Consider the following 26,557-nt stretch of genomic DNA (forward strand, 5'->3'; position numbering starts at 1 on the left):
AACCGATCGCTTCGCTCGTGTTTGGTCGTGGGACAATATTGTTGCTAAACTGATTATGTCATTAAGGAGTTGTTGTGATCTTGGCAACTGAAACTGCCTTGAAGCGTAAGCGGCTGTTAGGGCCTTTTTAGCACACATTTCATAAATACTTGTTTGTTGATATTTAGAGTCTAGTGCTAATCGTAAAAACTACTTAGAGAGTACTGTAACTGTATTGTATGCTAAATGCTAAACTTTTGAGTAGAATTTAACAGCAATAGTCACTCATTTAAAATTAAGACTTTTTTTGGAGATTTTTACTAAAGTGACTAAGTTTTGTTTGACTATGAGTAACTATACTCAGTAGATTTTCTTAAAACAGCAGAAAAACATTTTTTAGCTAACCCAGGTTTTACTTTACTATGATCCCCTAAATGTATTGTGTTAATATTTTGGAGAATTTTTAAATTAGTATGCTGAAGACTTTTTCTACTTATTACCACTAAAAGTGAGTATTTTGTGGTATTAAGTATACACCGCCGCAGTACTACCTTAATTAGGTTTTATTTATCTACTTCTGCTTTTTACACATTTATTTTGCACATTGTCTCAATTTAGACCATTCAAACAAATTAAAAACTTTTGCTTGCAAGCTAGTGAGTCTTTGAGTGTCAATCATGATAGTGAACTGCTTGTAAGTCAACTAAACTTCTGACATAAACAAATATTTTTAACTAGAAGCAATAATAACAATAAAATAGCTCACTGCAACAAAGAATGCTATCAGTATATCAGGTTCATTATAATTTTAGTTAAGAATAGTTCAATCACCAGCACAGATCATGTGGTAGTGTTCACTAAAGTTATGGAGGGCTTCTCTCACACATCCATCATTCTGAAACCTGTTGATCTGATGAATGTACTCAGAAATCAAAGGTGCGTATGTCCTTAGCAAGTTTTCTTATGTTACCAGTATTTATCTAGACAAACTAACGCTCAACATTGTAAATCTCCTAATTGGAATAAAAAACTTGTTTGTTTTACTTTTATCATAATCTAATCTGGCTAAAACAAATCTCACTTTCATGCATAGAATATTAAGAATATATTTTAGCAATTACCAGCTGATTGTCGGAAAAAGTAGCGAGCCAACAATAAAGAGACAAGAGAGAAAGGCAGTATTCAAAAGCAGCACTTGTGACTCTGATAGCCTCTATGGCTATGAGACAGCATCTGAGCTTGGTATGACCTGCTACATAACTGCAGAGATTCCTGGTTCATTGGTGACTGATGATGGGCTGACAGTGAATGTTGGAGATGGACAAACACTGAATAATTATTATAATGCACCACTTGAACCTGAGACTAACTACTCTCTTGCGGTCCGTCTCATTGTGTACCTTGAGGTAAGCTAGTATGAGGTAGATACCTTGAGGTATGTTAGTATGAGGTATGTACATTGAGGTATGTTAATGGCTTGTACACAGTTTTCTATAGATTCATTCTCTCCTAATTAGAATCCACTGAAAGTTTGCATACATTTCGTTGGATTGAGGAAGACTCAAGTTTTAACATGTAATATTTAGCTGAGTTTCTGCTCAGTTTTTGCTTTGAGATGTTAGTTTAAGTAGTTATAATACCAATGATATTAATAAGTAAAAGTGATATTGTAAAAGTGCAGTGTCTTTACTACTCCACCAACATAAGACTCAGTGTGAAGAGTAAATACATATATTCTGTTTTGTTCATAAGTAGTTACAGTCAAAAGCATGCAACAAGCAATGAAACAGGCGCAGAACAGCTCTACTCGCCAATCGTGATGTATGCTCTTATATAGTGGGAGGCCCATCCTCTCTGTTCCACTTGGCTAGACTCGGCTGGGCTTGGTTTGGCTCAGCTTACCCCAGCCCTAACCAAGTCCTGCCCAGTATGACTCGAACATTTCATCACAATATCATAGTATGCCCTGTCAGCAAATGTGTTTTTATTCTACATAAATGTTTATTTTGTTATTTAGGATGGAGAAAGTCTAGAGCTCTTACTTACACCTGTCACTTTTCAGAGTAAGTATATATGTTAGGTAAAAATCAAGAAAGGTAAACAATTGTATTTTAAAGTTTTTGGTTATTAGTTTTTATGTCTGATTTTTCAGTTTGTTTCGAAACTATTTGCCAAATCACTGCTTTTCAACCTTGGACATTATTTTAGTTGTTGGTATTTTTCTGAAGCTATTTAGTCCTTGTAACTTCATGATTATTGAAGTTATATCAAATTACTAGTAAAACGTCTCTGAAAATAGCAACTATTTAAATATACAAGTTCTGGTTATGTTTTGATAATTCTTTTAATCGTTATGTTTTAAAATTAAAGTATGTGTAATTGTGACTTATTTGTATGCATTAGATCATATGCAGTGTTTATATTTTTAAAACCTTTATTTTTACGATTTTTTAGCAAGTTCCAATATTTTACCGTTATAAAAAATTGGTTATTACTCAGAATTTGTTTAAACATTTTTACTGAAGATTCAAATTTCATGTAACTAGTGCAGTTCTTTCAAGTAATGCTGAATTGCTAGCACAAATATTTAGAAACCTGTAGAATTCGCGATTTTTTTTATTCACATCGAAATGTATGCAGATGGAATGAACTGAATTAATTAAATTTACTTCAGGATTAAACTTAAATTTTTACAGTTTCGGAGAGCAGATAATTGATCATTATAGATTAGAGCTACTGGGAACAATAAATGTACATATTGGTAAAAAGGAATTATTCGGGCGTACAGTATATGATTTACTTGCTAGCTGGAAAAAGCAATAAAACAAAATTGTCAAAGATTATGCGCCAAAAACTTTAAATGTCACAAATAATAAATTACTACAAGTTTTTAAAACTACATGCTCTAAAAACTTTGAATAATACCTTTCTTGTTATATTTCTATATATATGCTAAGCAAATCTTCTAAAATATTATGTAATTGATGTTATCAAAGTCTCAACTTGCTAACAAGGTCCAAAACCTCTACAATATTGACAAAAGTGTAAAAGTGTTGGAGATGTCTCAGGTTGCTATTTTAAATCTGCAAAAACTGAACTGATGCAGTTTAGGTTTTTTAGAGGGGCTGATAGATTGCTCAACTTTGACTATTATAGATAAACAGTTTTGCTAGTTTTATGTTTAGGTTGTACTATTCCAAAAAAAACATGGAAACAAGATGAGATGATTCACTAACTAGTGTTCTTAACAAAAGTATTATTACACTAATCTATAATAAATACAATTCAAGCTAGCATAAAAATAGCTATTCTGATTCAACTTACAACGAATGAAAAATGGCTGATTTGCTGCAGTAGTTTTTGCCCACCATGCTTTTTTGTTCATGAGGTTACTTCTGTAATATACGTACATAAAACTTAGTTAATTTTAGGTGGACAAATGTTGGATACTACTGAGTCTAAACCAACTAGCAACCAAAAGTCGCTAAGCATTGGAATCAGTGTTGGAGTAGTCATGGCTGTAGCCGCTGTTGTTGGACTGGTGATTTACGGTATTAAAAGAAGGTAGGAGCTATTTTAGGAAAAAATTGGAACAATTTAATCTATCCTAAAGACTTATGAAATAGTTTGCTTGTCACGTTATGATATAGCCAGGAATTATTTCTTATACAATGGCAAGCAATACTTTGCTAATACTAGAATCATAAAATGATATAGGTCAAGTAATAACAACTTAGACTAGGTAGTAAAATACCTTCAATGATATCTTCAATGATATATATGGTTGGTAGGACTTTTGCTCTGGTGAAGTTCTAAACAACACCGGATTATTTCAACACTAGTGGTGGATTCTAAAATGCAAAGAAACACTCAAAATAATATTTGCCTTTATTCACTACTATCAAAAATACTTAACGTAATTGAAAGGTTGGTAGTCATTTTCCTTTGCTTTTATTAAAGTTTTTTTCAATCAGGTGGATGGTTTGTGTAAAGTCTAGTTATACAAAGAAAAACTGCTGATGTATTATTTGAGCTTGAATTTATAAATAATGACAAGCTTTTGTTTTACTCACATCAAGCTGTAAACTAAATTTAAGAACTAATATTTTATTAGAAGTTCTAACTATGGGTTATATATGAATTAGAAATATGATCACAATATAAACTGATGAATACTAGAGCTTAAATTTCGAAACATTTTTGAAGATTGCTGCAGTTTAAAATCACAAATATGACGCAATATCACCATTTACTAAGCAGCTAATAAATTAGCTTTTAAATTGATCTACCAACAGTTTCATTGAAAAGAGCTACACAAGGCGTTGAAGTAATCTACATCATGCCAAAAATTGTAAAGTAGAAATTTTGCAACAAGGACATACTTGTAGGCTATTTGTTACAGACTGCCTTAATCTATGAATGTATAAAATTAAAACTTTGAATTATGTAGAATATTTTTGGTAAGCAAAAGATTTAGTTTTCAAAAAGCAGCTGATTGCTCATTTTGAGCATATTTTATCCAATATCCAACGCCAGTGGCATCAGCATAGTTAAGGTTTGTACTTATGGCGGCTTTGACAATAGTATTGCCTCTTAAATTTTTTTCTCAATAATATAAAGTATATAGCAACTAAATAAATAATAATACATTGACTTGTGTTCAAATTAAATATATCAGCTTCTACTTATCTACAGGAGAAACACAGAGGCTGACCAATCGACAGACACTGAAAATGTCAGTTTACAAGAGGCTTCATCTCCCAAAGGTATTTCATTGAGAATTTTGATGTCTTACTAACTTTTGAGTGTTTTAGATTAATTACTGATAATTTACCAAGCTGATATTCAAAGTATGTAGTCTTATGATAGAATAGATATGTTATGGATACTCTACATACTAAGCTCATTACACCAGTAAATGATAAGACAAACTGGCTAATTGCTGCACCTGCTCCCATAGCGGAGCACAATGTTATAAATGCTCAATGTACTAAAACTTATAGCAGAAGTAAGTATTGAGACTAAACTGGCTACTTACATTATTTAGCATACTCTGATCAGTCAGCATGTTTTAGCAACGGTTCAACAAGGCATAGTATATAATGTATGTAAGCGTTTTCAGTGTGACGTGAAAATTTCTTTGCACTTGTTGCAAAAATAAATGGCTATTAATTGTTTGCACTTTATAGTGTGTTTCTTCAACAATATGTTGAAAGTTATTAATTGCTTATAGTTACTTTCTTTTAAAAATATAATTTGACATCGTAGGTTTTGTGAAACAGTATACTTTATTACACAACCGGTCTCATGCAACTTGTTTTAATACACAATTGTCAATTAACTTATTAAATATTGTATTGTTGAATTGTAGATACTTAGTAAATATATAGATTATTGGTGACAGTCAAAGACAAACATTGCTGAAGCAAACATTTAATTTAATGCTTATAGCCAATTTTTCAATCAGAACTTTTTTAAATGCATTTAACAAATTGCACAGTTTGTGCATGAAAAGCAAATAATGTATTTGCCGTCTCGGTTGTGTAGTAAAACAGTATCTGATACTTATGATTGGTCTTTTAAGCTCTCACTACTGGTGCTGAATATGTGTCCATGTCAAGTAGCCCAAATGATGACCACGCGTATGACATATGTTGGAGAGCCTATGAAAATATCAACTTGTACGATGAGGTCTCGAGCGAGAACAATGTTCCTTCACCCGTATATGAAGAGTTTGCAAGTGGAGAACAGAAGCAGACGAGTTCCGTACCTGTCACCGTTTTCTCACAATTTATAGAGAGTAATCAATCACTAATCAGTCAGCAATTTAAGGTAAGTCAATTTTTCAGAATGTTAGGAGATGGTAGCAAACCACAGAAACAGTTGCACAGTAGATTCTCTTATAATGTAAACTTCCTTTAATGTAAATTCTACACAGCGTACATAATTTGTGTAAAGTTTTTGATCACTACGAGCTGTTGGATTTTATAGCGTCAAAGCAGGGCAGGTTCTCAAATTCTACTTGAGTAACAAGAGTTCTATAGTTAGTCTTGAAAGTATCACTTTCTTTCTTGTCTCATTTGGGAGAGAAAATGAGATAGCCTACAGTAGACGCCTATCACGTAAATAATCCGTTTCAAGAACGTTTACGCTAGGGAATTTACGTTACAAGAACAATGAAATGCATCTAAATTGCCTAATCCATTTGAAGATCTTTCCAAACTCACCCCTTTGGCCATGCAAAAAAAACTTAACTTGACTATTTTAATTTGCGAGTTGTACCGTAACTGCAGAATTGCTGGTTTGCATCGACAACTTTTCTCCTTTTATTATCAATCTTACTGGTTTTATAGACCATGATTGCGGTAAATTTACAACAAGTCAATAGGGACTGCATATTAAAGTTAAAGTTTGTTTTGACTCGAGATAATACAATTATCTGCGCGAAAAGTGTTGGCCTTTACTGATCTTTCAATTGAAGCTTACAAAAAAATAGGAATAGAAGTTCACGAAAAGCCGAAAAGGCATCGTATTTCGTAGAGTTAATAGCGTTTTGATTATTACGTTATTTAGTGTGTGCAATTGAGAACAGGGTTTTTAAAGTATATAGTAAAAGCTATGAACCATAAGAGCCTTTGTGGTATCGTGGATAAAGAATTGGTTAGCTAACCTGCGGTTGCAATCTTCATGAGATTGGGTCTAGCAGAAGGCAAAATTTTAATTTATATGATTTTAGCAGCTATAGTCGAGCAGACCAACAAACATCCAAACAGACAAGCTTTGAGAAATATATATATAGACTAACTGTGCTACCCAGCGTTGCCCGGGTAAAAAATGTCTTTGGACAGAAAATTGATTTGTATTTAACATATAGCAACATTTGCAATTCTAACTTTCAAACTACATATCAGGAGAGAAGTGTTTTGTATAGTCGAAATGAATTAAGAGAGAAAATAAAAACAACTGTAGAGGTTTTCAAACTTTGTTAAACAACTGTAGCTTTTAAACTTCATATCATGAGGAAAAGGTTTTGTGCAGGACAACTGAATTAAAAATTAAGAAAACAACTATTAAGGTTTTCAAACAACTGTAAGTTTAAAATTTCATAGATTGAAAGAAGTGTTTTGTTGAAATAAATTAAAAGGAAAAATAAAAATTTAAAGGCGTTTCAATGTAAATGTAAAATCATTAGCAAGTAATGGCTAAATATAGTTTATTTTGCTTCGATTATACAACCAAAAATTATTCGGTATACAATTATATGATTTCAGTTTGTGTCAGTGTTGGCATGCAAAAATTTGGCATTTCAATTTTCGTTTGCCAGCACTGGCAAGCAAAAATGTCGTAAGCTATAGACATACAGAAAGTGGTATAGAATCCCATACTCATTCTCTAATGCAATCATCTTCTGGTAAAAATCCTCATTAAAATTAGTAACAAAATACTATGTTAACCTTAGTAACTATAGGTACCTACAATGACTTTAGTCCATTTTGTGGTTATGATCTGCAAGATAATATAACATTACAATGTATTACGTGGAAAGTTCTTACCTTCAAGACAGGCGTGTAACATAAACGCTGAATCTAACTTAAATGAATTTAGTTCACTAAGCACATACTTGAAGGAAGTTTTGGTATGTATATTAGAAAAATTTAAACTTTTAGCACAATTTTTATCATTTATTCTTTCGCGAATGGTTTTTATTATAACCTATAACGGATACGGATAACTCTCCATGGCAGTTTCAGCAATGCATATCTTTTAATAACGTGTGTAATCAGTACACAAATTGCCAAACTTTAAGTTTGAGATAAATTATTATTGATACCGTGAGACGAAACTAACAATCAGTCCTGACGAAAAAAAGACAAATAAGAATCGTATTGCATATACTTAGGTCCCAAAATATTTCTTCACAGAAGCAATAATAATAGCTATAGCTGGACAATCACAATCACAAATACACAAACACACGAATACAGGAATACAAACACAAACTTTGAGAAATATAGTATATAGATTATCCTCTTGCGTAATGTCGTTCCATCAACTCTTGTATTTGCTAGCCTTGTTTACTTTACATTGAGTAGGATCAGTATTGAAATCTTGTCTTCCTAACTTCTGTATGGTTTGAAAATAGAAGTGCATAAGGCAGTGGTCAACTACCTAGCAAATAAGGAGTACAAATGTAACTTCACTTTTGATAATTAATGTACATAACTCACTGTTACATATTTCTTTTGCGGGTTTATTAGTTTAGGCTACCAAATTCTACTAGCAGTAAATATTTGTGCATTTTTGGTAACGTGTAGAAGTATGTTCTGAATATGATTTAAAGGAGTTGGAGGATTCAGGGAACCATAGTGTTACGTTGCTGAGACTTGAAGGTGATGAAGACAAGGATAAAGATGAGGAAAGATCTGATCACTACATAGATGCAACCTTACTTAAGGTGAATTGCCATCAGAAAGTTAGTGCATGATCTGCGTATTTGTTAATGAAGTTTATGACATCACAAGCATTGAGAAAAAATATTTTTTACCAAGTAACCTATCAAACTTTTCGGTAAAAAATCTATTGCCAAAAATCTGCCCCTAAAACTGACGATTCTGTTGCTTTATAATTGTTATGGTTCAAAAAGGATTGTTTTATAATTGTCACATTAGTTGTAATATATTAATGTCAACATCATGATTGAAATGCTTTTTATCTCATCTTTCTATTGGTTATTTTACAGGGGATTGGTGAGGATACAACTTATATCGCATCAAAAGGTGAAAACTTATTTAACATTAGTTCATTTACAAAAATATTTTCTCGTTACTTTGGTAATCTTTTTTTTTACTTTTCAACAAAATATCGCAACTTTCAAAAGAGGTTTGGTATAGCTATCAGACTTGAATATTTTTATGATCCACAGCTGGTGTATAAATTAATGTAGGCAACACATCATAGTCTATGGCTTACTGCCAAACTGACTAGAATATGTACATGTAGATCGATATGTTTGTAGTAGAATGCAGCATAATCAATAAATACTTCTTTGAGATGGTATGTAGCTTACCATATACTATTTTTAGTGCAAAACAAACCTGTTCTCTGCACATTTAGACTAGTATTGCCATTAACAACAACTCAATGGCAATTTTCGGAGCCATTTTAATCACTCCATCTATTTGCATTAATCACTCACACCTAAAGGTTATGGGAACCAAAACATTTACCATATTGCTAATTTTTACATAAATAAAACTAAAGGTGACATGTTTAGACAAGCATAGTTTGCGCTAATTCACTAAAAATTTATGGCTAATATAGAAAATCTGTCAAGAAAAAAGAATTTTGTATCAAATGTTGTACCAAAATTGAACTTGCTAGCAAATGTCAATTTTTCTGTTACACAATATACATTTCAGTTTTACTCACAGGTCCGACTCAGGCAACAATAACAGATTTTTGGAGAATGGTATGGCAAGAGAGGACTCAGATTATTGTGACTCTCACCAATGAAACTGAACTAAAAGAGGTAAGCCTAATTTTTACAGCCAAACTGAAAATATCACATTTCATGTAATTCGAGCTCATTTAGAAACTATAATAAAATTTGATTTGTAAATTTTGTGAGCTTTTGCAATACCTAGCCCTACCAGGTATTGCAAAAGTTAAATTGATCAAATTTATGCGCTAAAGATTTCTTACAGTTATGAAAGCACTGAGCTAGTATTCACTCAACACTCTCTAATAGCTAAAGGCCTCAGTAAAAATGCCAACATTTACTGAGATAATATAAAGTTTTCATGAATCTATATATATATTTCTCAAAGTTGGTTTGTACGTCATTGTGCTTGTTCAGCTATAGCTATTAAAATCTTGGAATAAAGGATCTGCATCGCAGATGATTTCAACTCGGACCCAACCATTCACCAGTCTAACTGCCTTACCAATTCAGTCACACGAGCTTAATAGATTCTTTAGGCAATGTATGTCGTTATATGGGAGCAAATACGTTACCGCTTTCTGTTACAACACAGCGTGATGGCGTAACGTAATAGAGAGCATGGGGAACGGTAGTTCTTATTAGTAAGCTTACTCAAATTAGCCATCGGCAATGTACCAGGCTAATAGCAAGTGGCAGGCAACTCTATTACCTGTCATTGTTTGTAAACTGATTTTTAATACCCGGGTATCTAGCTAGTATTTATATAAAGAATATTAAAAAAACAGTTGCCAGATGAGCTTGAGCCTTAGCAAGTAAGAAAAATTGCTGTGTGAACCAGCTGATGGTACAATTATGGCGTAGGCAACTAAATACTGCTATACTCAATTTCCTCTGTTGTGATAAATAGCACCAACCATTATTATACCAAGTAAGAGAAAGCTAGCAAAGTTTCCTTTAGCACTATGGAGTACCTTCTCACTAGTGCTCAAGTTTATGGAACTCAAATCAGTGGCGCTAGTATGCCGCTCTGTTTATTCAAAATTATGGTTTTCTGGGCTGTGTACAATAGTGCTCGTCACATTGCTTTGTAGATTTTTTTTGTTTTATTCTAACATGTAGACACTGCTAGGTTTGTGAGGGTGAAAAAAGTCACAACACGTGTTTCTTAGACCCATTTATTAGACTGAATAAAAGGTTAAAATTCTTGTACACTGTAAATATTTGACTTTTTAGTCAATCAATATGGTTAAAATGTTAAAAGTCTATCAAAAATGTTCTATTTTTCATATATTCTGTCAAATTTAGTGGTAAGTATAGATTTGAATGGACAAATAACTGTCCTACTATTTTTTAAAGGTTGACTTGCAACAAAATTCAAATTACAGTTATTTGATATAAAAAGATTCACCATGTCTTACTCTGCTGTGTTGTAGGTGCAAAATATGTGAAAAGGTGATCACAAGCTCTTAAAAGCTAAAAAACGAAAAGCCGCCGTAGATTAGAATCTCTTTACTTTAATGACGTACCACGAAATTTGGTTATCGTCTTGTCACGTATGTTCTCACGTGAATTGAAAGGCCAATACAAAGCTCAATATAAAACTTATTGTAGTACTAGTTTATGACAAACACTGGGTTTTACCGAAGACCCCATATCAAATATAGATGCTCGCTACTTTACAGTTTTGTTTCGGCCTGGTTTAATCGGCAAGTCGTAATCTGATCATGTGACCCAGTACTTCGCAAATAATTTCTGTAGCACTTTTCGATTATCACAAGTGACCAACAGGCTCGTCATGATTATCAGACAACAAATTTTTACGGTAAGTTATAAGATATCACTGCTAAAAGTGACAGCATTACGATGACGATAAAACAGGCGCATAAGAACAATAGACATAGTTTTATTGAATGTGTGAAGTATATTTGTGAAAGTATTTTGACGAATAAGGTTGCAAGAAAGTGTAAACCAAAACCATCTCTTACAACTACATCACACTTGAGCCATTTTGGAAAGGGAATCCAAACTACGGCGGTCTCGTGTGGCTGCAATTTTCTGTTCGTTTTTGAGCTTTTAAGAGCTTGTAATCACATTTCTACATATTTTGCACCTACAACACAACAGAGTAAGACATGGCGAATCTTTTTATATCAAATAACGGTAATGTGAATTTTGTTGCAAGTCAACCTTTAAGTTAATCAAACTCATTAGGTAATGAAACTTACCTAATGGCAACGAAATTACTTTGCACTGTCTATAAGCAAGCTGTTTTAAATCTTAAACCAATATGGAGCATGGGAATGTTTTTCAACAATCTGATTTAGCTGTGCCTTCAACTTTCAAATATTTATTCATTATTTTTCAAATATTATGCATTTGTCGGATTCACATAGAATGAACAAGATCTTTCATTTAAAAGTTAGAATAGATGTGTTATATGAGGAATAAAATCAAGTTTCCCGTGCAAAAACATTTTATTACCAATGTACTGTCGGGCATCCAGGTGGTATACAAATATAATTTATGTCGCTAGATATACAATACCTTTATCAGAGCATCATATAAAAAACTCTCATTCAACCTAGTTGCACTTAAGTCATGTCGTGTGAAGTGCTCTTAAGATTTAACAGTGCCAAGTTTAATTTATCGCCTATGTTTTCGTTGAAAGACTATAAAAATTTAATTTAGCTTTAGGCAAATTGACAGTAAGTAAATCACAGACATTAATATTTGCAAGCTGAGGCTGATTAAAAGATTTACTATAGCTAGTATTTACTATTTTTGGTCTGCAACCAAAAGTTGCAGACTACTTGAAAAATTATATTTGGGTAAGTTAAAAGACCATGATCTTGCAAATAGTAGCATTGCCTGTACATGTACGTGATATGTACATGTGTGCAGTCATCAAGAGTAAATATGCCTGTCTGCATACACATTTACGTTTGAGTTAGCAAGTTTTTCTGTATTGCGTTTTGCAAAGATGCTTAGTTTTACAAGTATTATATTAGCGAGCAAGTTCAAAGCAGCACCAACACCCTTGGGCATTTATTTTTTATGTATGTTCATAAACATAGTCTTGTAAGCATACCCTAGCATGCATGCTTGCCAACAATGAATAAAGAAAACCTTCCCTTACCACGTTTAATATTTAATTGAAACAAGCGCTGTACACTAGAGAAGTTTTAAAAATATTAGTGTATTTATGGAATGTTTTATTGCAGGTGTCAAGTGTTCCTTACATCCCTCAAACGCTTGGCTCTGCGGAAATTTGTCAAAACTTCAGGATTGTTCTACTTGCAAGCGACCAAAAAGCTCGATATGTCATGAGAACGCTAAAACTTCATAAGGTATAACAAACAGATGGTTTGTATGACACTGCCTATTGCTTAATAAGATAGGTATATAAAAAATGAATATTTTTGCCATTGTACGTTACTGTTACGATTAAAATCATTTCATTTACTATGAAAGGATCTATTTATTCAGCATACAAAATACCTTTTAGTTACATTGCTAAAAGTTTTTTGTCTATGAGTAATGCTAAGGTTAGAAAATTATTCAATTTGATATCGGTAATGACTGTTTTTTTAACAGAGTTTTGATATTCTCTCATAAATATGAAAGGTTATTCTTTTAAGCGAATATGTTTGAAGAGCAGTTGAACACCAGCTAGAGTTTATGCAAGAAGCTGAATACTACAGTAATATCCCAAGTAGTACAAAAGTCTTTGTAAAGAAAACTTATTTTAATTAATGTATAACAACAGTTACTCTTATAACTTTCAGATTTTTTATTATGAGAAAATTGTTTCTTGTGGTTTCAGTAAATTTAGAAAAAAAAACATCTGTAAAGGTGTTTAAATGTAAAAAAAACTAGCAAGTAATGGATAGCTTCTTTTGCTACAATGACTACAATTCAAAATGATCACTTTGGTCGTGGGCTGTATGACAGGCGGATTTCTAGTTTAAATATTTCTGAAAGTTGGTATGTGTCTTTGTATATGTCCAGCTATAGCTATCAAAACCTTGGAATTTTAAATTCCACTATGTGATAGATTTGAACTCACAGAAATTGCAGCCACAAGTTGTTTATTCACAAATTCTACCACTGAGCTATACAAGGCGTATTGATCAAGGACCTTGTAATATACGGTATAGCGTATGCACACGCTAAATGACGTATTATTTTTAACTCTATTAATTCTATTAACTCTATGAAACACGAGACTTTTTCGTGTTTTCTTGAACTTTTATTTATGGTTTTTCGTAAGGTTCAATTGCTATAACCGCAGTCAAGGTGAATTTTTTCACGCAAAACAATGTATTATCTCCATAGGAAGAAGCTCGACATTCTCCCTTTGTTCGGTTAGACAAAGACAGTGTGATATCTCATTTTTACATTTGCACCAGTATCGAGAGGTACCAGTATCCTCGTACTCAAACTTTTGATGGATAGCTTCTGCTAGAATAATAACCTTTTTAATAAACAAACACACACTTCTATGCACAAATTGTTATTATTAATTCAACATATTCAAGATTTTAATTTTATTTTCTTTGTTCGTAATAATTCTTTCCTAATTTATTTCAATTACACAAAACATTTCTCTCATTATATGTAGTTTAAAAGCTGTTATGGCAAATGTTGCTACATGTTGAACGCAATCAATTTTTTGAAAAATAAAACAACTGTAAAGGTTTTCAAACTTTGTCAAACAACTATAAGTTTCAAACTTCATACTGTGAGGAAAATGTTTTATACAGGACAACTAAATTAAGAAACAAAATACAATAACTATGAAAGCGTTTAGATGCAAATGTGACATAATTAGCAAGTAATAGCTAAATTAAGTCGGTTTTGCTATGATTACAATAAAAGATGGTTCGTAATGATACAATTAATACAAAATGAGAAAACGAAATAAAATTCCTGAACATGTAGAACTAATGATAACAATTCGTGCATAGAAGTGTGCGTATAAAAAAGGTTACTGTTCCACCAGAAGTTATTCATCAAAACTATGATTGCGACGATACTGGTACCTTTCAATACAAATTAAAAAATGAAGTATCAGATTGTCTTTGTCTGACCTAACAAAGAGATAATGTAGAGGCTATTCTTATTTGAGGTAATACTATCGTTTGTGTCAAAAGTATTAGCCTTGACCGCGATTTAGCAGTTGAACTTTACGACAAACTAGAAACACAAGTTAATAAAAACACGAAAAAAACAGCGAGTTTCATAGAGTTAATAGAGTTCAAATGAATATGTCATTTAGTGTGTGCAATCAAGAAAAAGGTGTATACAGCATATATTGATTGCTATAAATCATAAGCGCCTTTGTAGGCCCACATTTAGACAATTCAATACCAATCTTTGGTTGCATAATTTTTGAGTTCAAATTCAGCAGAATACAAGCTTTTAATTCCAAAATTTAATAGCTATAACTGGACAAACCCAACTGCACACATAAACACATATAGATAACAAACTGAGTTGTATATACATGTATATAGATATATTGCATAATCTCTATTGTATGTTACACTTAATGTCTAACAACTTCTAAATTGTTTTGTAGAAAAGCGAAGCTCTTATAGTGAAACAGTTTGAGTTTCAGCTTTTTGGCGATCTGAGTTCTCCAGCTGAAATGAGCTTTTTTGTAGAGTTTGCCAAAAAAGTAAGAATTCTCCATGCTGATGATGATTGCCCATTACTTGTTCACTGCAGGTACACAAATACTTTAAGTTTTTAAATTCGTCTTTGTCTGTAGTACTTATTCAATTTGCTTGTAAAGATGTAAATGCATTTGGTATAATGTAGTATAAACACTGCTTAGAGTGTAAATACTTGCGATAACAGACAAGTGTAAAGATAACGCTGTTATTTCTCTGTCTTGATTTCGCTGTTGCATCTTTCTACGAAAAGAGCCTTACTCTTTCTACTGATCGTGTCAACCGCCATCAAAATATTATACCATTATGTAACTAATTTATTTTAGCTGCTGTGTTGTGGCAGACACTTGCTGTTATCATACGTTTAGTAGAATCTACTAGCAAAGACATAAAACCAACTAATTTTTCTTGGCTACGCGTGGTGCACTAGCTGTGGCCAGGTGGGTACTGGCTGGTGCAAGATAAATATGTTCTGCACTGCTAGGAAGCTAGTACCTGCCTTTAAAAAATCAACAAATAGTCAGCTTACAAAATAACTTTACTGGCTTTTGGAGAGATATAGTAAAGTTTATTTATGAAAGTCTACAATGCATCCAGCTGAAGTTTTTACATCGGTGTAGTGGTGGTTCAGGTAGCAAAGTCAAAGATAACAGCATTACATATTGCTGAGATTTCTACAACAAACATGTACATCTACACACATTATGAAATTTTATCTACACAAAAATGAAGGCGCTGTAAGGCATACAATGCTTTTTAGCTTTCTAAGCCTGAAATGTCATCAAATGTGTTTATCTAAGTAAGTTGAATTATCCATCAAGAAAATCCACTGCTTCATACAGTAACTAACTTTTAAATTCCTCACTCAGCTTCATCTTGCTGCAAATCTAAATTAGTTTGTAGTATTCATACACCATCCACAAGTTTCTTTTATAGCATTCCAATTAAGTCTCAATCTGGTACTTGAGTTGAGAAGAAAGCCACTATTCCAGACATAATTATATAGATGTTTTATTAACCCTTGCAAGGAACCTATCAAACAAATACTTGTATAACCTGCTTTTGTAAAGGCCATCTGAAGCATCAATATTTTTATCTATTGAAATTTAGGGATGAATGTTGTGATGAATGACACTCTGTAAATAGTTGGAGTAGAGCTGCCAAGTGTTGCCATTACTTTTGGCTCTACTAGTCAAAGAGCTCTATACCTTGTTGACCGTCCTGCTAAAGTATTTTTACAAAGTTTAAAAGTTCCACTCCATTTCTTAAGATCAAGTATACTAAGTGACTAACGTGCTAGCTAAACTGTGGGAGCATTGTATGTTCTTTCTTTGGATGTCCTTCCTTCTTCCTTTGCTCAACTTTATTAGGAGAAAGTGAGTTCTTTTGTTGGGTTATTGAGTATAACTGCATCTGCTTTCATTTGCACAAAATTTGCAAGCCTATAAGTTTTACATTTCTTCCTGACTGAGTTGTTGCACTGTTGTAGCTGCTTGCTTCTCTTATAATCAATTTGGAAAAGCTAAGCTATTGTTCACTGGCACCATACACTTCACCGTGCTCACCCCTTTAGATGGCGGTAGAGTGTTTTAAAATGTAGTTGTTGGAGTGATTAGAGCATAATCAGGGCATTAAAATCAGTCACAGCGTAAGGCTGTTTGTTTCTTTCTTTTAGAAATTATTCCACAATAGAGTTATTTAGAAATGGTTGAAAGGCTTATGTTACATTTACAAATTAGAGCATTTCATCTCATCATTTGTACATTTCTGTGTTGATTTAGGCTTATGGCATGTTTCTGTATCCTATCCTGTATAAATATAGTGAATGTAATCAACTCCTAAATATGCTAAAAGCTGATGCTCTGAAAACCAATTTTATATAACCATTGGCCATGGCTATTCTCACATAGATATTTTACATGGCTGGCCAACACTTAGCAAAACAAAGTAATAATTGTGTGTGGTTTAATGTTTGTTGTAAGCTTGACCCTAGCTTTCTCTTGCAACAATATATCAACAGGTCATTTTGAGCTTGCCAATCAGCAAACCTGGTTTGCCAATCTCTGCACCGCATTTGCAGTACCAAATTACATTTGTGTGTGCTGAAAATGATCTGACGTAACTCATTTATCTGGTTAAAAAGTTTTATTAATCTGAATACAAAACGAAGCACCATGGATGAATACATACACTCATAATAAATGGCATAATGATCTCAATGTATAAAATTCTGGCTCTCTATAAATAAAAGGTAAGGAAGCAAAAATGCTTAGTGTACACATACATGTGTACACTAAGCATTTTTTCTTCCATAACTGTAATCAATTTCACAGTTTGACAGATTTCTGTGAGTCACAATATGGATGGGCCATGTTTCTATAACCGGTAATCTAAATGTAAAGCTGAAAGTGGTCTGTATATAGTATAAAATATTTAAAAATTCACAAAAATTTAAAAAAGTTTTGATTTTGCAAGTTTATAGAAAAATGATTCGCATTCAATTATTTTGAATTCAATATTTGGCAGTCAAGAAGCAAAGATGGGTTTGTACATTGGACTAAGTATTCTTTTGGAAGAAGCCAATACACAGGAATGTGTGGATGTTGTGAGATGTGTCAAGAAGATTAGAGAGAGGAGGCCTCAACTCATTAGAACAGAGGTAGGTAATATAATGTATGTAGCCATAAAATTATATCGTAAATACACCATGTAATATACAAATATACAATATAGTAAAGTTGCAAAAAACCAACCTAGCATTGTTGTCTAGAGGAGAAGCGCTTATTGTTGCCCCTTCACCAAGTCTGTTTGTTTTGTCTTGAACCAAAAGTATTGATGTTTCAAAATTTATATTCTCACCTCATAGTTAAGTCATTTCTTGTCATGTTTCAATCTTGCAATTGGGTTTCGCCAAGTAAAACATTGCAGATATTGTAAATGTTTATGCAATAATTAGTAGTAGAAGTTTACACTTTCAGATAGTTTTGATTGAAGTATTGTGTTGAAACTCATGTACTCAACTTACTGTGTTTTTAATGTAAAAACATGCAAAATGCAAAAGAAGAAACTGAATAAAAGCTAAAATTGTCTCTCGCTTTTCATGGTTATTTAGCAGATGTGTTGCTGAGTAGCTTTTGATTACAATCTTAAAATACTCATAAACAGTTAGTGAATTTAACAATTTCATGTAGAAAAAAGATAATGTAATAATTGTATTACTAACAGCGCTTGTTTCTTTAAGACATATTTAATGAAAATTTAAATTAAAAAAAATGAAGTTACTCAGGCAGCAAAGGTCTATGTAGATCTTAAAATACTGTTGTTGGTATCAAAATCTGCTCTTTTCTATGTTTTTCAACAAACAGCAAAGGCAACACCATTATTTTAAAAAAGAATTGTGTTGCTTGGCGGCTGGAATGTGTTGGTAAATGCTTCTAAAGCTGATAATGATCAACACATTCATGGTGGATCTTGGGCAATAATAAAAAGAGTGCAAAAACTACTCACTCATGAGTAGTTCTGCATTAAAGGCAGAGTATAAAACCTGGTTAAAACTCAAACATAAAGAAGTCTGTTGGAAGCAGAAGGAAAGTTGACCAACAACAACTGTGTACAGAAGACTAACTGCTAAACGCATGGTTAAAGCATGGCGTAATGATAATCTCAAAAACAAGACCCTCTAAGAAGGCATTGGTGTTGAAATTATAGAGATGAGGCATACCGTCGTTGCATTGTACCGTTATGATACTGTGAGTAAAAAGTATAAACCATAGAAAACAAAAAGTTAATATTTATTTATTTTAGTTGGGAAAATAGCACGCACTTTAAAACATATAATAACTAAAGCATTAAGATAAGGCCATAGACCTATTAACTATACAGTTAATAGTTAATAGGTCTATTTTTTTAGTATAGCTAATAGGTCTATGGATAAGGCTGACCATAGACATTTGAAGTGGGTGCATGAAGTAGAGTTAACTAAGCTTTCCCGTGCAATTTGAGAAAGCTTAGTTAATACTTTTTATCTATGACGTCTGTTTTCTGTGCTGCTTTTGTTATTGATAAAATATTTCAGCAAGACTTTGGATCCTGTCCAATGAATGTTTAAGATAGTAAAAAATGAATAATAGAAATAGTGCATGTCAGCCAATCGAAAAGAAATCTCGAGTATATAACTGATTACACTGCTCTAAGCAATGTTGATTTTGTTTGCCCATCTAAATGGTATGCACTTTCTTTTGTCTCTAAAAATGGGTAACAAACTAAAACAGGAACTTACTTAGGCAACTGAAGAGTGACACTTCAGGGTAGATTTATGAATCATTACTAGCTATTGTTATTATCTAAGAGAAGGTAATAAGTATATATACTGTACATTGTAGTTATTGAATAAGTAGATAGCAATCATTTAGATCTTTGTTCAACTTATATAGAATAAAAGCTGAATCACATGCAACCTAATAATTTGCATACGCCATAGCATTACTTATTTTTCAATGTTAACTTTATGGTAAACTTGCAGTAGTGAATGTACTAGCATCTGCTCAAACCTATTTCACCTATTATATTATATTATGATTTCAACCTATTGTACTTTATTGCTAAATGGCATATATATATATATATATATATATATATATATATATATATATATATATATATATATATATATATATATATATATATAGGACAGATAGCGCAGTTGGTAAGGTATCGGGACCGTGATCATTAGGTCCTCGGTTCAAACCCCAACAACTGCACTTTTCTGGTGGTCCTTAGACAAGACCTTTGCTTGTATAACGTCTACAACCTCTATGATGAGTGCAATAACCAAAGCCATGCCGGCTCGGACGTCGCCCGGTCAAACAAGGTCCGCGCTGCCTGTAGCTGAACCAGGACAAGGCAGTGAAAAATGGGCTACTGGTTCAAAACGGATGAAATGGACTCGGACTGATAACACGGACCTCATGCAGTGCTACTTTATGAGTGAACCTCAAAAGTGGGGCTACATGGGAAGGATGCGTCAACTGTGGATAAACATGCGCCCTGAATTGCCACTAACCGCTAAGCAACTTGTAGCTCAGAGGAGTAACATAATCAAGCGGCACCTCATATCACAACTTGAGGTAGATGAAATTAAGGAAAAGTTTACCCAAGTAACCTCAACCAACGAGGAGTGCATATCAACACACACTGTCATGGATACACGATCATGTGTTGACTCACGGGCTAGATATAGTGGTGGTAGACAAGGAGTTCAAGAGGGCTACTATAATAGATATAGCAGTACCCAATGACTACAATATAGCCAGCAAAGAAAAAGAAAAGGTAGAAAAATATCTCCCTCTTGGAGAAGAAATTGAAAAAGCTGGAATGTAAGAACAACCGTAATCCCAGTAGTGATTGGGGCACTGGGCGCAATAACACCGGCGCATAAAATGTGGCTTGCCCAAATACCAACAACAATCAACTCAGGTGAGTTGCAGAAAAGTGCGCTATTGGGAACAGCTAAGATCTTGAGACGAGTGCTCAAACTCCCAGGTCTCTGGTAGGAGACCCGAGTTAGAGCAGAATTTACCACCCATACGGGGTATCCGGGGTGAGGAAACAATTTTTTTTTTATATATATATATTTCTAGAGAGAGTATGTCATTCTCTATGAGGCTTTAGATGAGGCTCTCAAGAGTGAAGCATACGTCTGCAAAAGGAAATCTTTGAAAAAAAAGTTGGAGACAAAAATGGACATTATTGCTGAAGAGTATGAGGTAAACCATCAGTTTGTAAACTTTAGCAATTTAAGATATTGAACACCATTATTAATATATACATGTGCATGAAACTGGCTAGTAATAAATTCCTTTGTCATAAAAGCATTTGAGCAAGTTGTAGCATTTTATGTGTTCATTTTTGTTATTATTTGTAGAAAGAACATACTGTATCCAACCATTTTAATGTTGTTTTTTTTCATGTCTCTAGAGTCTTGCATTTAAGCTCTTCCATATATTTTTGCTATGTGGCAAGATAGTGTATTTTAAGATCGTTTTTTTTTCACTGAATTTCAAACTACTGTCCCTTAAAAATGTCATTGTGAAACCAGGATAAGGTGGCTACAAAGCTAAAATAGAAATGGTACAGCCGACCACAAATGTTTCTAAATTAAGGCCATCGATGGATAGCGTTGTGTAAAGCCGGAGCAATACAGATTAATATCATTTGAACGTGTTGATTATTGAATTATTTTCCTCATGCGTTAGATACTAAAATAAAAGCAAAGACAATATTTATAATAGCATGGAACATGGTCTCATCGCTTGTTTAAATATGGTTACTGAGTTCAGCCAATTGCCCTCAAACAGGTGCATTTGTGGTGCCTCAAATCTAAGGGTTTTACATCGATTAGAGTGACAACTGTAACAAATGCAAGAACTTTGAAAAAATAGTAATCGGTTACTTCTGTTCTATTTCAGCTGTCAAACTATGCTGTCACATGTTCTATCTATCATTTGCTCTATGAATCCCTGAACAGCGCACGTCATTAACAACAGTTTGATAAACTATTTGTAGTTGGCATGCTAAGCAGACATCACTTTCAACACGCAATTTCATTTTGAATAATAAAACAGGCTATTACTATAGTGAGTCAAATAATACACTTCAGAAATGAGATATTACGACTTGCATCTATGCAAGCTTGTTAAAAGCTATATAAGTATTAGACTCCCAGCTTAATTATATCCTGATATTCCTGTGAGAAAGTTTAGGAAGGTTTTCAAAACAAAAGTTACTGACTTTAAACTGATATAACACAGGAGCACCTGTGGTTAAATGCCTTTCTAGCATCATCAGCTGTCTTTGCATGACTTGAACCATCACCCTACTAATGACAAGTTGGCACCTTGTATACTCTACTACAACTATTTTTTTTAAATAATGTACTACTAATGGTTTCTTTAAAATCAACAATAAATACTTTTTATAAATATTTTACAGCGAATCCAAAAGTTGCTGATGAAAGCAAAACCTAAGGAAGGTGGTCTACAAACAAAAGGTAATACAGTTTAGGTTCCTGATTTTGTTTTGGTTTAAGAAACTTACTCATTCATTTTGACAAATGATAATGTCTTCATGTTTAGTGCAAGTGTGTTCAAACTCTATAACAATCTATATGTTTTATTAAATAAAATTTACGTGCATAAATAACACACAGCTAGTAGTCTCCATCATACTTGTGTTACTAATTTTTTTAATTTATTAGATAAAGAGGTTATTATTATGGCACACTGTTGTGTTATACTTAGCCCTAAAGCTGAACCACAGAAATGTCTAATTGTAATTACGTAGTCTTAACTTGCATGTTTTCAGACAGATTGGCACATGGCTTGACAAAACCAGCTGGGTTCCACATTCTTGATGTAAGTAAATTGACTTTTCTCTCACCATACTAATGTGAGCTATAAATACAAAATTTCCAATGGTATCTATTATGAATATAATGTTATAATGTAATACTGTATAAATTGTAATAAAATAATGATATTCTCTGAACTACATATACGTAGCTCCAAACCATTAACAAATCTTCACAACCTTCACGTAAACCATTGTACTAAACTAATTTAACGTAAGCCTATACTTATGTAAAGGTTTACAATGTACACAATGTACAATGTATAATTTACGAATGTATATGTTGACAGACACAGGAAACGCTTTACTGGACACAAACAATGCTGTAATGCATGTCTAGTTTATATTTTAATAACATTCCTAATGATTCTCTGGTAGCAGATAATAGATTTCAGATATTGGTTTGCATATAAAAATACTAATTAAGAGTTAAGTATGTATCAAATAATAACAATACAGCATGAAAAAGGAGAAAAAAGTTTGTTTTTGATCAGTTTACTTAAATTACAATAAACTTTATTAGGTATTTTCAATTTTGTTTTTAAAAGATTTTAAAAGTATAATACAATTATTAAAACGTTTTTATTACTTTGATTTTTTGAATTCATTTCTGCAAAAAGAGACTCCTCGTCCTGCTTTTTTTGTGTTAGCAAAACTTTTATATTTTTTTATAAATGAGCCTGAATAAAAGAGTTGTAATTGAAAGACAGCAGGTGAAACACTGCACGCTATACTGAATGTATTAAAAATTTATCTCCTGTAAAACTTTTAATCTAAATTTTATTCTTATTTAAAGCTGTGCTTGGTCTCATAAAGAAAATAATTTGAAAATAAATTTGTCTTTTTTGCATTTTCAGTAACAGTGATACTTTGATAAACTCATATTAAAAATAAAACACTCATTATTAGATATTTAGGCTGCTTTTTGCTAGAAACTCATTCAAGATTTTTCAAGCAAAAAGCAAATATACTGTAAATTAGAAAATCAGCTTTATTTTAGTTTCTTATCAAAAGGTTATACATTAAATTTTAAAATCATAAGATACTTATACAAATGAACTAAACAATAATTGTTGTGTTACACACAATTATTGTGTGTAACATAAAACACACAATTATTGTGTACTACTTTAGCGGTTCCAGCGCTAGACTGGCCTAATGCAGGTGCTGACAATTTCCCATCAAATATAGAATTATTCTGTAATGACTAACTCATTAATAATGATGAATAACTATGTGTATTTCCAGGTAAAACTCACTCTTGTATAAATATTTTAGACAGTTCAAGTAAAAATATCATAGCGAGTATGCAACAGGGGTCGACTGGCTCACTCCAAAAGGATTTATGAAATTGCAATTATTTTTGCATAATAAGATCATTGTAGGGTTACAAAAGGACAGGACAGTTTGTAATTGGATCAGCGCTAAAGGAGCACCAGGTGGAGGCGTTTTGGAAGATGATCTGGTCTGAAGACATCAAAGTAATTGCTATGTTAGGATCTCAGGTAGTTATTACAACTTCCAATCAGTCTTTGTTCCCGTTTTCCTTTGTGCTAATTAATCATGTTTTGTAACCAAGTCCCATACTCATAGCTATATCTCAAACCTGCTTAATAAATTGTATGCAAAGTTCTATAGCTTTTAACATTATGCCAGAATAGAATAATTTGATTTTTTTTTCCATCATCTTTAATATACGTTTATTATGTATTGATTATATATTTAAAACAGATTTATTATATATTTATTATATATTTATTATACAGTGAGTACATAATAATAAAGTTTTAAATTGTTTAATACTTTTTCAGAAGGAAAGTTATAAGCGGCTAAAAGAATGACATCCATGAAAACATTTCTGCCAGGCTGGTTCAAATTTATATTAAGAATAAATTGAGAATTTAACATAGCAATATATGACTGACCTGACTTTATAACTATTCATTTATTTTTCTAGTATTTGCCAAAAATTGTAATATCCATGGCTGCCAAAACTCAAGACTAAATATACTCTTTTATCAGCATGACAAAATTTGAGTTTCATCACTTGCTTCATCACTGATAATAGCTGATCTAAATTAGTTATTCAATTATCAACAAGTACATTGAGTTAGATAAGTATATACGGTAGCAACTCAGGTGCAACTTTTGTTGAGATTTTGTTTGTAAAAGATGAAAAATAAAATGAATGAAACAGACTGAATAAAACAAAAGAGAAAAGATAAGTGAAAGGGATGGGTGGGAGGATGTCAGAGAAAGGAAAAATGGATTGATTAGGTTAATGAAACAAAATATACATAAAGGGATAAAAGGCAAAGAGATGAATGAACTAATAACCCTAATTAACTAAACATATTTTATGTACATATTTCATAAAAATTGACTTATCATTATATTTTGTATTTGTGATTATTACATGTTGCATGAAAAGTATTATTGTTGATTGTTTCACATAATACCATTGGCATGCGTATGTTAATATGGCATTGACCCTGTGTATGTTAGTATTTCCATGTCATAGTAAAGGTTTTAGCACAATTGACTATTAACTTTATATAAATAATGAGTTAATTGTAACTTTCTCATTTTAAAAGCAACTTCAATGGTTTTTCTATATGTTTAACAAGTTAAGTACGGTCTAGTGGTCCACAGTCTTTTCTTTATATCTATTGTGCCACTTTGTCACCATTGGCCTGGGAAGCATTTTACATCTTTTTTTGCTCATATCCTTACTATGAAAAAAAACTCTCTCACCTACAGTGCCTTTATGCAGTCAGTTGAAAAATTATATATTTTTACCATAGCTATTGTAAATACATGTATATCTTCAATGAGTTTTGTGTTAAGGGTCCTTTAATAGCTTATTTGACATGAGTTGATTATTGAAAACTTGAGTAAGATTTGATTAATTTAAGTTGAGTTCAGTTACGTTAAAAGTTCCAGTTTGTTTTTAAATTTATTCTTGATTTCAACTTTATTTCTTAACAACTGATCAGCAAGAAGAGCTGTACACAATTGAGTTCTTCATTTCAGTATTTTTATTTTTGAAGGCCACAAAGGCGTTGAAGCACTAAAGATGTTCATTCAAATTCAGTTGAAAGACTATTTCTTGGCATACACGTTACAATTAGCTTTTACTATAGCCAGTTCTATCATATATCCGTTGGCTTTTAAATGACTCAATTTGATGTTGTTTCTTCTTCGCTGAAATTGCGATGAAACACATGTGCAAACCTGCTATAAAATTGTTATATTGTACCTGTAGTGGAAAGAGTTTAGCGTAAAAATTCATCTAAGATTTGTTTGTCAACATTCATGTACATGTAGATGTTTGCTAACATGTAATTAATATAAATACAAAATACAAAAACTGGTGAGTAATAAATGAATGCATGAATAAAAATTAAATTTTTAAGAAAATTGTAAAAAAAGAGGGCTAAACTCAAAATGAAAATATTTGTACAGAAAGAAGTACTGGTGTTTCACTTACTCTGTCTGTTCAACTAGCAATACCCACTCAGGTACAACAGTCCATCTACCTTAAAACATTAGATAGCAAATGTATGAATGGCTAGTAAAGTTTGTATTGTTGACTAGCCTTGTAAATGTAAAGCCTGTGTTTTTTGTGCTTAGAAGCATATTAAAAGACTGTTTTTAATTTGGTTTTACCTTTTGGTGTTTGACATAACCAAAAGCTGTCCATGGTGAACCTTGAGAACTTTTTTGCTATAGTATTACTATTTAGTATTATACTGTTGTGTCTCTCAATGCATTTTGCAGATTTCTCTACAATGGCTTCTTTGACAAGTAGATTTTTGTTACATGTGCTTCTCTTTCACCTTTTTGCACCATTAACCAAGTCTCTCAAAAAGCGCTTATGCATATTCCAAAAGATGTGTGTTTTTGATATTTGCTCACCTTCAGCCATGGTGGTGGGAAGTAGTGTGATTAAACTATATAATCCAAGATATAATAAATATAGTAGATTATTGTGGCGCCATTCCTCTGTGCGCGTGTGTGAAAAAAGGGATGTAGTTAGGTATAATATTTCTGA

General features: G+C 32.4%; 1 protein-coding gene across 1 annotated transcript; it reads left to right on the forward strand.

Moving 5' to 3' along the window:
- The first annotated feature begins 844 nt into the window (after positions 1 to 844).
- On the forward strand, positions 845 to 26,314 carry LOC137390283 (receptor-type tyrosine-protein phosphatase T-like). The gene is made up of 16 exons (XM_068076618.1): positions 845 to 915; positions 1,094 to 1,385; positions 1,817 to 1,906; positions 1,997 to 2,042; positions 3,411 to 3,543; positions 4,675 to 4,745; positions 5,564 to 5,811; positions 8,321 to 8,452; positions 8,720 to 8,756; positions 9,411 to 9,508; positions 12,643 to 12,768; positions 15,003 to 15,151; positions 17,623 to 17,755; positions 20,736 to 20,861; positions 23,889 to 23,995; positions 26,284 to 26,314. Exons 1-16 carry the CDS (start codon positions 845 to 847, stop codon positions 26,312 to 26,314), a joined length of 1,890 nt encoding a protein of 629 aa, XP_067932719.1.
- The last annotated feature ends 243 nt before the right edge of the window (positions 26,315 to 26,557 follow it).

Source organism: Watersipora subatra, chromosome 3 (assembly GCF_963576615.1).
Source record: "Watersipora subatra chromosome 3, tzWatSuba1.1, whole genome shotgun sequence".
NCBI lineage: Eukaryota > Metazoa > Bryozoa > Gymnolaemata > Cheilostomatida > Watersiporidae > Watersipora > Watersipora subatra.

What these genes read in the sequence shown, in the direction of transcription:
- LOC137390283 (XM_068076618.1), top strand. Translation starts at nt 845, where the DNA reads ATGGAGGGCTTCTCTCACACATCCATCATTCTGAAACCTGTTGATCTG. An exon ending in AACTTATATCGCATCAAAAG is followed by an intron (nt 8,757 to 9,410) that starts GTGAAAACTTAT and finishes TTTTACTCACAG; the next exon opens with GTCCGACTCAGGCAACAATA. An exon ending in ATGAAACTGAACTAAAAGAG is followed by an intron (nt 9,509 to 12,642) that starts GTAAGCCTAATT and finishes GTTTTATTGCAG; the next exon opens with GTGTCAAGTGTTCCTTACAT.